The 12,981-nt window shown below is 46.1% G+C and overlaps 1 protein-coding gene across 1 annotated transcript in view; it reads left to right on the forward strand.

Annotated features, from left to right (window-relative positions):
- Positions 1–12,981, forward strand: part of c1qtnf12 (C1q and TNF related 12) — a 53,422-nt gene that overhangs the window by 33,352 nt on the left and 7,089 nt on the right. The window contains exons 2-4 of the mRNA XM_022229850.2: positions 7,801–7,956; positions 11,881–11,998; positions 12,635–12,675. Coding sequence (XP_022085542.2) covers positions 7,801–7,956; positions 11,881–11,998; positions 12,635–12,675 — 315 coding nt within the window. The remainder of the gene's footprint in view (positions 1–7,800; positions 7,957–11,880; positions 11,999–12,634; positions 12,676–12,981) is intronic.

The raw sequence follows: 12,981 nt of genomic DNA on the forward strand, positions 1-12,981 counted from the left end.
TTGACAGCAAGCGAGTTTGATGGTTATGGCGTTAATAATGCGCAAAAGTACTGCAGGGCAGAAAACGAGACTGCTTTTTTCCCTTCGCTTATTTATCTCTTGCTACCTATCGCCGTGCGCTGGTCATTTATAGTCGCCGACCGTCAAACTAGAGACCCCGTTTACCTGTAAAGTTCCCTAAAAGGGTTAATTTTATTTCAACCCCCCCCCAAAAAAAAAGAAAGGTAAGAAAACACCGATTTACTATTTGATAAGGCTGCTGGAGTGTGGATCTGGTTTAATCGTAGGCAACAAGTGAAAGGCCGCGCGAGGAGCTGTGCGTTGGCGTAGCTGGGAGGCATCGAGAGCTGTCGTCACGTTGTCGCCACCTCGGCTGGACCGTTTCTCTTTGGTGTGCCGTTACCTCTCCCTACGGACCACAGGGAATTTTGGCCCCCCCCCTCCCATTTCAAGCAGCCGGCTGGGAATCACCGGACGAACAAACCCGTCAAGTGCCCCGGCCGGTTGCTCATGTCATGCAGGTCCCCGTCTCTTTGTATGGGTGCGCGCGTGTTGTGTGTTTACACGCCCGAGTGCAACATTTTGTACCGGGGGAAATGGCAAGAAAGGCTCTGCCCTTGACAAGCGCCGGTCTGACGGTCTAGGCGTTCCGTGCCATTCAACTCGACGTGTTTGATCTCCTTGCATGGCCCGGGCGCAATAGAGAGCCTCTTGGGTTTTTACTCTGAACACGCTCTGAACGGCCAACTGCTTTTGGCCCGTGGCGTTTACTTTGCACGCGATACGGTGGCGCGACGGGGCTTTTCTTGCTGGCGCACGAGGCCGAATCGTCGGCACCGCTCCGTCAACACTCGGGTCCCTTTCAGCCCACAACGCCAGAGAAGAAAACGGCAACGGATCTGGACAAGAAATTGGATAAGATTTATTACCGTCGCCAGGGGTTTGATGCAAGCGCTGACAACTGCTTCACAGGCCAACTGCCAGAACCACAGACGCGCACAAAAAGAGGATGAAACGTTACAATGAGTCTCGTTTGGGATTGTTTGCAGTCGGACGAGAGTTGCGCTGCAAACGCCACTCGCGAAATACCAAAATGTCCCCAGCGAAACTTCACTGAAAAAAAAGTTTAGAGTTTGGACACTTTTTGTGCTTACCTCTTTCAACGCAAACCCATGACGTGTTGATTGAAATGTGTTCAGGAATAAATACTAAACGCTGTTCCATGGTACATGTTCAGCTATTTGAAATTCGCTTCGAATTTAAACACGTCTCTAAAAACGCATAACAATAAACATGTTTAAAAAGAGGGGGCAAAACGTTTTAAGAAATATGTTTGAAACCTAAGCGCCGTTTTTAGACTGTCCGTTTTGTGATGTTTCAGAGAACCATCCAGTGCCACTGTTTCATTTTTGCCATTTTCAATTTCCCATAAAAGTACAAATTCGTCATTGTATAGCAACCGCTGCTCCCCCCCAAGCTTTTTTTTTCTCAGGAAGAGCAAGTTATCTTTACCCCTGTGAGATCCACTCCGTGCATGCCATGTCAGTTTGTATCAGATCTTCAGTGCAAATTGCAGCTTTCCAGCATGATAAAGGGCGAGAAAAGAAAAACACTCACCTACTAAGCTTGAAATGGAAGCTGATGATCAGTGAACGTATATGTGACCCACTCTGCCAAAAAAGGCCCTTACAGGTGGTGTGCACCATTGGTAAAATCCCGAAAATCGGACTACCATATACTAATCCTAAAATATCTTACTTGAAAGAAAGTCCACGGCAGTCTCAATCAGTCTGTAAATATTTCCATACGTACATGCCTCTGAGCTGTATATAACAGACCATTCCGACGTCTGCCAGAGGTCAGTTCAAAATTTTATTTACTGTATGTCGGGAACAGAATGTGCGACAGAAGTCAAAAATACTCAAATTTAATCTTTTAAGTAAAATGCCTCTCTATCCGTGGGCATCACTTAAAATCCATTTGTCACGCAGAAGCCCGAGGGCCATTTTTGCAGAGCCAGTCACATATAAGAAATTATAATCCATAATTATTATGATGTACTCATTACCCTCTGAAATGGAGGTTCATCAAAGCACTGATCAGGACGTTGACGGCACCGCGCAAGCCCTGTCCTTTTTTCTCTCTAATTTTCACCACTTTTATTTTTACACCACTTTACCTTTCAAGTTTTAACACCATTTACATCGACAGAAGATCCCCTGGAAGCAAAGATTTTAGTCAGATCTTCACGGGTAGAGAGAGGTGTTTTTATCTGCAGGTGCCCGCAGGCACCGTCAGTAAACCCCCACAAGGCCAGCTAAGCCCAGGTGGGGAGGAACTTGCTGACTCGCGGGGGGAGGGGGGGTTGGTTCCGTGGAGAGCAGGTCGCCAGATCAATTAGCCCTCATGTTCGGATAATTAATAATCCATGTTTTATTGCGCTGTCGGATCGAGCCAGCATGTTTTTTTTCTGAGTAATAAAGGATTCTGGTAACGAGCCAGTGGATTTATCACAACGGAAGGGAAAGCGATCGCTGTTGGTTTTCAACGCCAGCAAGGCCAGGGGAGTTTACAAAATTGTTTCTGTTTTCGTTTCGTTTGGGTCCTACATTCCTGAGTAGTGTGGACATTTTTGAGTCGAGGCTTTTCTCGGATTAATTAGAAAAGACATTCCTCTGCTTTTAAGTTTGTGGGTAGCTTGATTGGATGATAGCTCGCTGATTCATCATGCAATTTTTTCACTTCAGATTATGTTTTTCTACATGTAATTAATAAACTTAAAGTCTTTATTTCAGCTGCAAGATTGTATGGAACCGGTTACCGTGAAATGCGATGGTTGAATATTGTCTCAGGAACCAGGCCTACATGAACCTAAAGTTCTTTGTAATCCTCGATTACAGTGGCCTTGCGACAAATTGGCAAACTGTGCGCAAGCGCATTTGGCACAAACACCCCGTTGAGGAAAGCTCCAGCTTACAGCCATACCAGCACCAGCAGTGATTGTGCTTGCGTTTCAAATTGTACAGCACATGGTCGTTCTGCATCTTGCTGTGGCTGTGTCCCAAACAGGCTTCCAGAGCTCCCGCTAGGTCTATTGTCTGCACGTCTCTGCGTATTTCCAACGGAGCGAAGACCTAGACCTAGCTTGCTCTGGACGACAGAACCGGATGCAGACTCACCGAAGGCATTACATGTTGGTGCCACTGTCTTTCAGTCCATGGTATTATGGCTACTCGTGCCAAAAGAACAAAAAGCCAGCTCAGTCAACTGGTGATGAGTAGGACCGTGTACATGGCAAAACGATGTCGTCACAACCTCCAGTAAAAAAAAAATGAAAGATACATTTGAACCAGTGTAGGGTCGTGTGTTCGAAAGGGAGAGAGATTTCGAACTCATTTCTGTCCACATTTCTCTGTAGTATGAAAGAAACAAGACCAGGTTTTCGTGAATACAGCACAGGACACGACACATCTGTCTTGATAGCTGTGTGTCACTTCCTGCAAAACTCAACCTCAAGTCACTCCGATGGCGCCAGGCTTTAATAGATAAAAGTCAAACTTAGTCAGCCAGGCTGCGCCATGATGGTTTAAGGGTTAAGGCGGACCGATTTTCTGGGAAGTACGACCATGTCGGGCGGGACGAGATTACCCGGTGCTGACTTCGACCTTATAATCGAGTGAACGTGCTAGCTCATGCGGGGATGGCCTCTTCAGCAAGGCTGGTATACAACCTCGTTCCTACATTGAGGCTAAAAACCTTCTTTCTCATTTTCTTCCACCATTATACCTTGGGGAAAAGATCGTCTCTTACGGGAAAGGGGGGGGTCTATAAACCTAAGGTAATAATCTATTGCTCCATTCTCAACTCAGACTGAGCAGGTCTGAGTTTGTAGCAGGCTGATCCATTAAGCCCGCCCCTGTGGTGTTCTGACCAATCGAAATCGTGTTATGTGACTGAGGTACGCGCACGCACGTACGACGCGCGCGTCTCGGTAAATGCAATATAGCATTGGAGAGAGGACATACCAATTGTCGCCCGCGTGAGCAGTGGGCGGGATTTTCCATTAGTGCCCATAATGGTCCCCGAGCTGGACCGAGAGAGGGCGCACTTTTCCTAACAAGGGAGGCTCCTTTGGTAGTAACTCTCTGGTTCACGAACAACTATGAAACGCAAGTGTTGCAGTCGCAGAGCTATTAATTAACAAAATGAACACTCCCGACCAACTCGGCTCTTCTCAACCAGTGAGGGGGTGCTTCTGCTCGAAGCGGATAGACTAGGCCTATGCCCTAACCATCTGCAGGGGGCATAGAACATGCGCAGACGTTGTTTTCATTCCTTTATCAATGATCTCACTCCCAATCATTTCACATGCTATTCTAAAAAATGATACATGTTTACAAAATTGGCAGGAGGAACCGACATTTTAGAAGCCAGTGTCCATACATATCAAGACCTAGATCATAATATTAATATTTTTGATGTAACTGTTAAATATGAAAGGACAAACAACATTTCAATGCCTATAATAAGCACAGCGGAAGGCTTGTAGTGACTTTCATATCATAGTCCATTCCGAAAATTTTAGATGCATTGCTTTTGTCAAATTCATGTAAGCGACTTTCTCTCAAGTTTTGAACATTTACACAGTAATTTTGATTTTCTTCAGCAAATTTCATTCTCCTCACGAGGCGCACAATTCATTCCTTCTTTGTGGCCTGTGCATATTTTGTCGAACTCGACAAGAAGCTGGAGATCCTTGGTTGCCGAAATGTTTTCTCGGCACCATAAATTTCCGGCAAACCGCAGCCGTCAGTGTGTTGCCGCGATCTGCGCCGGGACTGCACGCTGATCGAGGCCGGAGGACAGTCAATTAGTAACATGTCCTCCGTCAAACCAAAAAAGAATTTCCACCCACCCCCTCCCCCACAAAAAATATCCTCGACATGCCCTTCTCAAGCGAAACAGCAAAAAGCCGGTCATTAATTACCGATATGGTAGCGATAATTGGCGGCAAAGGTGACGTGTAGCGACGCGGGGTGCTGTCGCGCAGGAAGCATCTACTGGACGGGGGAACGGAGAATTCCAAACTAGGAGTATTTATTTTCCAATCTCTGCTTTTTGGGGGGTTTTTTCTCTCTCTCTCATTGTCCTTGGCCGCTTGGCGGGCAAAGTTGAGCGATCTTCAGGGCTAATTGTTGGTCGGTCACGGGGGGTTGACGCGGGCTGACGGATTTCGAAGGTTTTGGATTTTGACGTCGGTTTGCACATGATTCACGGGGGAGGCAAGAGGGTTGGGTGTGGGTCAGAGATCACAGCACTAGTGCAAAGAACAAGTTTCACGTCTCTCTCACCTTGATGCGCCAGTCGGAACCATGTTTTTACTGACAGAAGGTGTACGCAACAACCTTCGCACATTTAGGTCATCTATCAATGGACTGTTTTCATGTCTCAGCCATCTTGGATTGAAAGTGGGGTTAGCATTTCAATTTTGGAACCTGATAGTAAAAATAACAGCAACGAAATAAAAGTTCGTTACAACTTAAGGCCACATTTTGAAAAAAAAATTGTGATAAATCGTATTTGAATGTTTGAAGCCACATTAAATAAAAATGAAAGTGAGGTTTGGCGGCCCAAATAGTCTGGCACCACCCCATTTATTAGATTGAATATGATCGATTCATGGACACGATCAAAATGGCTTCCCCGTGAATAAGGTCTATTGCCGAAAGATTCCTCCAAATGTACAAAACAGCGCTCAAAAATGTCACCAGTAGCATATCCACGTTTTGAGTCAGGGCATGTCCAAATATTTTTCACCACTTTCCCCCCGACAGTGCATATTATTACTCTTAAGTTAAGTGTGCATACTTTCAGTTCCCCCCCCCACAAAAATATGATGAAACGTCGTCGTGTTCGGAGGGAGGGGAGTTGTCCCCTCCTGCCCCCGAATACACGGCTGGTCCTCATGTCACAATACAGTGCGCAATGCACTTTCGTATACAGAATTCGTGACCTGTCGCTGCTTTGTTTTAATTTTTAGCAAAGACAGCACACAAGCCAATAATGGACCTGTCACAGTTCTTTTATTTATGAGATTTATTCTTGAAGTAATCTTGCTCTTTATTGAGAATTAACAAAATGAGGAGCATGGTCTTCAAATTATGCCATCCAGTGGAGATGTGACTTTGAGTTTGAGCGCCGTAAAATTTACGTTTTTTTCTGTTGGGAACCGGTTCCATTTCAAAGACCAGGCAGTCCGGTAACGCATTTTACTGTGTACTGAACAAACCCGGTGAAATTTGCCGGTGATATTTCAACTCTGCAGTCCCCATGCGGCCCAACTATTATGCGCGGCGAGGTTTACATTGGCGTAAAACAGTCACCGGGGTCATCTCAATTTAAGCATATTTGATGGGACATTTACAAACGGGCGGGTCTCTCCTTTTTTACGAGGAAGGCGAGCTCAGCGTGTCATGAGAATGGATGCCGAGGGGCCAACGCGCGCCCGACCCCAGGCAATCTATCTCCGCGGGGCGTCCGTCGCTGAGCTCGTTCCAAGGTATAAAAAAATGTGATGACACGACTAAACGTTGATAATTCTTTAAAGTCTTCAGCCTCGAGCTTAAAGACCAGAGAGCGGATGAGATATGCCCTGCGATGCAGCCTCACCCTTTGCATAAAAAAAAAAGAAATCTGGGTTGCCCTATAAACAAAGCCCGAGGCGTACGTGTGGATTTGGTCCTTTTTTTTCTGCAACACTTATTTCACCGCGCTTGTTTTTAATCACTTGCCGAAGACGCTGATTAATCGAGGCAGTCCAAAAGTCATTTCCACAAGTTCGCGGTTTGTTTTGTTTGCCGCCCCTAACCGTGCCGTGCCCAGCGGCCTTTACGGGACACGCGCCGACTCTCCGGGCGCGGTTTTCGTCGGGGGGTCACGCCGTTGAAACTGTTACGTTAATATTTCACTATGCCTCGATCTCAACATCATGCAGATCTATGGTTTGACAACCTCAAACCGCCCCGTGTTATTCTTTAATTTGGCACCGACGATGGGTCGCGGGATGTAAGCCATGAATTGGCCCACATTTCAGCAGGGTGACATTTCGTTGGACTTCAAAGTTGCCGATTTTGTTGTCTTAATCCCACATATGGCTCATGTTATTTGTTTACATGACTTTTGGTGGCATTATACTATCTGACAGACAATAATAACGCACTCATTTCTGTTCTTATTCAAACAATTAGGATGGGAAGAGTTTCGCTGCACTCTTGGCGCGATGCTGGCACAAGGTTTACGCTTGTGCGTTCGGAGGGCGCGTGCGCGAGGCACGATGAAGGCACCCGGATGCCTATGTAAGACCTGGAGATGGATTTCAAACCATGGAGCCTTTTGATAGCTCCATGTTCAAACCCTCTAAGTGATGTTCGCGCGTGCGCACGTGACATAATGGGTGGCAACTGCTCTCCTACAAAAAAGTCCGCGTTTTAACAATTGTCAAAACTTGAACATCATTTAAAATAGGGGAGTCGTTATCACTGGACATACACAGCGTCACAGGTGCCTCTGGCCAGTTTCATGGAGCTAATTAAATCGTGGCGCCAAACCAACCAGGTATCAGCGATGTTCATCGTGCGATTGTTTGGTCGGTAATCTCGCTCACCCCGCATGGCAGATCGGCGAAATTGGCGCCTGAAAGTAATGCCAAAAAATCAGCGAATAAGCCAGCGGGCTTTCGTCTTACGCTTCAGCTTGTCAAAAAAGCGTGCACTCATCCGACCTTTCGACCTTTGTTGACAGGACACGGGCGAGGGCGGCACTCGGGTAGACCCCCGTGGGAGTTGGCTGTCGTTCGTCCAGCACTCCTCCAGGTTATCCGAGGGCAGCAACAAGAAATGCGAGAAGAAGAAGAAGAAAAAGAAGGAGCGAGGGGAACTAGGCAACCCCAGGAAGCTGGTAAGTGGCCCAATTGGAAACACTGACCAATTTGGAATTCTTCATCGCTGCTCGAAATCCACAGTTGTGGCAAGACTTGTCGCATCCAACGATTTATACACAACAGTAGTCGATATAATGTACTTAAAAAAGACTATGCACAAATTATTATTATGTAGGCCTAGAGGTTAGCGAACGGGATCCTGTTTAGTAATTACTACTGGACTTCTGGCAAGCTAATAATAAAAATGAAGGAGAATTCTTCTCTGAGCGACAAAAATGAAAGTCTTATGCAGTGTCCAACTCGTGGCGACGGCTTCGAATTTGCTATGTAGCCGCCGATACCCGATTTGGACTCGCACATAATTTCCTGGGTTCTGAGGCCAGTCGTGCGCAGTACAGATTGTTTTTGCGCCGTCCAAAATGATCCCGTCGAGATTACCCCGGCGATAAAGCTTTTGACAGCCTGTTCAGACAACTGAAAATCAGGATTTTTTTGCCAAGCCCGGGTAAAATTAATCCACCCTGTCGTCGGTCTTCCTGTTCTTCTTTTGTTCCCCCGACCTCTTACTCCCCCCCCCTGACTTTTTTGTCTCTTCTCCTGTAGCCTCCATATCGTCCTCCTTCTGACGGAAACATTCAATTTTCCAACCGGCGTTTTAATAGCCGTCTAGGGCTTCGGGGAGCCGGGAGGCTCACAAGCCGCGACCCTGGCTGTGTATTTTTAGAGGCTAGAAGGGAAAGAAAACCCGACGGCCCAAGGCTTAGCCGAGGAGGAAGCCCCCTTAAGTAGCGACAACATTGTCTAGTCCTCTCGATCATTAAAACAAGTGGAGGTTCCGCTCTTTGAGAGACGATAAGCCGCAACCTAGTGAGTGATGACCGCGAAGACACGACTCGACTCGGAGGTGGCCATAACCTTTTGGAAAGGGGGTGAGCTGGGTGTTGCAAGATCCCCTTATCGGCACCCCCAGCCTGTTGCTCCGCTGCAACATTTTTGGACCGGATTTCGGGGAGCAGTGTGTACTGCAGAACCGTGGCAGAACATAACAGTTGTCAAGTGTACGCGCACTAACCCGAAATGAAGCATGATATTTGAGACAGTATAGGATTGTTGGGGCTGACTGACTCAATTCTGGCAGAATGGCCCGCGAATGCTAACTGAAATTCTTAAAGGGGCCATGTCATACAAATATTTTACTACGGCCCTTGATATTTCCCCTCTGTTTTTCACAACCTTATTTTCAATGCTTTGCAATACTAATCCGAACTTCGGAGGGTTTGGGTTTGCTTTTGTGCTACGAATTTGCATACTCATGAGCAAAATTGTGATTTCTTCCCGGGCGTTGAACCTCAGTATTGCATCGGTGAGATCTTCCTTTCTTGCATTGACACTGTCTTTCCTGTTCATTTGATGCAAACTATAGGACAGAGAGAACCCCCCCCCCGCGCCATTGTGTTGGTTATTGTTATACTGGTATTTCAGGAATTCTTTTCAGACATCTAGGGGGGATGTGTTAAGTAACAATAGGCTGGAGTGTGTATAGGGATTGGACTTGTGTGGAGGGGACCCCTCTCTCCAATTTCGTGCCTGGTATATCCCTGTTTCACATCACTGCAACAGCGCCCTCGCTTGTCTGGAAATGCTTTGAAATGTGGTAATGTTTTGAAAAGCGCTTTTTTAAGTGCACTAAACTCCAGAAAAGGCTATAAGTTTCACACATAGAAAGTGAGTGTAAACTTGCTCAAAAATTGTGTCTCGGAGACAATCGTTCTACGGATCCTTTAATTCCCTAACATTATTCTCCATAATACGGGCGTTTCACAAAAGTACACCTCCAAGAGTTTGCAACGCGTGACCAATCACAGTGCACGAAATTTGTCGACCCAAAGCGTGTTTGGAAAGGGTCGACAGATTTCACGCATTGCGATTGGTCAACGCGTGGCAAACTCTTGGAGGCGCACTATTGTGAATTGCCCGTATTGCCCACAGAATGCAGGATAATGCAAAGCACTCCAATTCTTCTTCTTTAGGCCTATTCACCAAGCAGGGTGTATTCACTCACCCCCATACCCCCCCCGCTGTTTCCTTAAAGCGAGATCCGCCCCTGACGGATGGATATCAGAAATGCTTTTAACATGGAAGGCTTCACGAGTCCCTTCCAGAAAGAGTCTGCTAGTGCACGAGACTACGACTTCGCGCACGCTGGCCCCTTCCCCTCACCGCATTTTCACCCTTCCCCAGATTATGTTCGACTCGTCAAGGTGTTCATCCATGCCCTTTTACTCCTTGGCTCAAAGCAGAAAAGTTTTCCATTAGTCGGTGAAGCTTCTGTGAGGGTTTGGTGCAAAATAAAACCCTTGACGTGCGTGGCGCGACTGTTTGATCTCTCGACATCTTCCAACATGCTAATTCCATCTTCCTTGGAAAAACAAGACGATACATTCCAAACAAAACAGGGAAGAGACGAGATGAGACAAGATGGTAGCTGTTATCTTTGGTCTGTGCCTGTCTGGTCCAGCCCCTTCCATCGACGGAAACGGCCACCAGGGTTGGGCAACTTGGGCCCTACGGCACCCGAATCTCTGCCATTGTTTCGTCTAGCAGGCGTGTTGGGGGTTAACGCCTGTCCCAAACGCGAATCACACATCGCGATCGCGTGGAGCGCTCATCACAGGAGCCGGCCTCTAAGCAATCACATCGGCAAGGACAACAGGGGCTTGATGAAAGATTTATCGGCAGTCAGTAATCAACGAGTGTCCCGACTACAACAACATCACACCCCTCAAGACGACTGGCCGAACGCGCCCCTTTCCAAGCGCCCTTCGTCGTCTGAAATTAAAAAAAAGAGCCTTCCTGTTGAACGGGATATCGCGCGTTGAGTTCGCGACGGCGGAGGTTTTCACGCCATAAACTTCCCCACAGACACGGTGGGCGTGATGATGGATTCACGCTGCCGTAGAAAAACACAGGGTCCGCTGGGAAGTTGAATTATAGCCAATTAATAAAGCTGACAACCGCGTCCGCTGATGTAAAGATTTCCCGCTTTATCTCCCTTTTCCCCCTTTGTTTTGTTAAATTTAAAGGAGCCATAGGTTGTCCATTTTGTGGGCGTGCCATGCTCTTGTTATAGCAAGGCAAAACTTTGAGAGGAAACTTTGTTAGTGTAATACAATGTGCCCTACCTTGGTAACCTGTATAGATCATAATTATTCTGTAGAGGTCGTAACTTTTAACTATACACACTGCTTTGTCTTGAATTAACACAAGTTGGTGTATTTGAGCCCAATTATTAATGCTGAAACGGTGTTAGAAGAGGTTTAAAACACTATTCACTTTGCTATTTTAGTGTCGAGTTAACACCCAGCAGTACCTGTATTAATATGCTCACCCGGTATTGAAATCTATGTCGAACCAGCTTTGTCAAGCACACTACATCAGGCATACAAATGGAGATCGCATGCATTAGGGCCTATATGCGTACTGTGTTGCCCACTTTCCGGACTTCAAAGAACATTCCGTATAAGTGTAGGAAAATATGTGCAAGACCAATTTCACAGAGCTGCTTAAGCACAAAATTTGCTTAAGCACAAAAAACCTTGCTTTAAAAACAATGGTTACCAGCTCAAACTCTGTGATTGTCCTGCTAACCAAAAGACAGGTGAATACCATTCCAAACCAATATACATCACATGGAGTTTGGGCTGGTAACCTGATTTGTCAGGCAAGGTTTTTTCACGCTTAAGCAAATTTTGTGCTTCAGCAGCTCTATGAAATTGGCCCCAGTTGGTTTGAATCCACATTATTTGACAGACGCTCCCTTGCAATAGGCCCGTATTGATATTTAACATTGGCTGGACAATCACTGCTCTTTACACTGTAATTGCCCACGTGGCAATTCACTCTCTAGTTTAACCCCCTCCGTGTACTGTTTTGTACCGCAGTCTGAGGTTGTACCCACCGGCTTGGTAGGCCCCCAGGGACCCCCTGGCCCGCCAGGCCCGCCCGGTGCGCAGGTATCGAAGGAGGAACTACTTGAGGAATTCAGGGATCTTATTAAAGGTACATGCCTCACAGTATTGTTCTTTTTAGGGCGGTACGGATTATTTGAACGTTCAGAAATTTGATCGAATGTTATCCAATGTTGAATATATATTTTCGAAATTGTATAAGGTGTATTTTTTCTGCTTTCGTGGCAATTTGGTATAACCAAACATTAGACCGAATATTCAAAGGTTGAATATTCAAATAGTCCAACCGACTAAGCTTTTAGTTCCCTGTTTGTACCATCGGTGGAGTCAGCTAGGCGTACGCAGTGCTGCTGTTCTCGCTTTCGAATCCCACCGCAGACTGCCTTTCCATTCCATATCCGATTCTGAGTTTTTCCCCGAAGCGCCATTCCAGGGGTTTCTCCCTCCCCCCCCTCCGAAATTGGAAATTTTCTTCATCCTCTGCCCCTCTCTAGGTTCCCTCAAGCCTCTGGGCTACAGAACCAGCGCACTTTTGAGGAACCTTTGGTTTTATCACCAGAAATGGTTGACATAAAAGTCAGTAGATGAATAGTTTTTTTTTTTTTTGAGTCATTGAAGAGCGAAATGTACTGATTTGATAGAGCTATACATAATGATATTTACTTAATTAATCTGTAACCATTTTTTTCTGTCGATCTTTTTTTTTTTTTTTTTTTTTTTTTTGCAGAGGCTGCGGAGAGACGGGCCCAGATTATAATTCAGGAGAAAGTGAGTAAATCCTGACCCAATGAAACCTCAATCTGTATTAAGTGCGTGCGGCTTCGTCAAGCCAAGCCCCTTAAATGCTACTATCTTGTTTCCTTAAACTGTACATCAGAAGTGAGACTTTCAAGGAGAAAAGAAAAATTACTGCAGATGAAACAGTTTTTCACTAGTGTCTCAGTAATGGACAGGATTCCCGGTCGATTTTTTTTGTTTCAGCACCACAGTTTTCCTGAAACCTCTCAAAGACAATTTGGGAAATCGTGTCAATATAGCAAACAAAGGGTTTTGCGCCATAGAAGAATGCTCCGG

The sequence above is a fragment of the Acanthaster planci genome, linkage group LG16 (genome assembly GCF_054643075.1).
Source record: "Acanthaster planci isolate LZ-2023a linkage group LG16, COTS_SCS, whole genome shotgun sequence".
Lineage (NCBI taxonomy): Eukaryota > Metazoa > Echinodermata > Asteroidea > Valvatida > Acanthasteridae > Acanthaster > Acanthaster planci.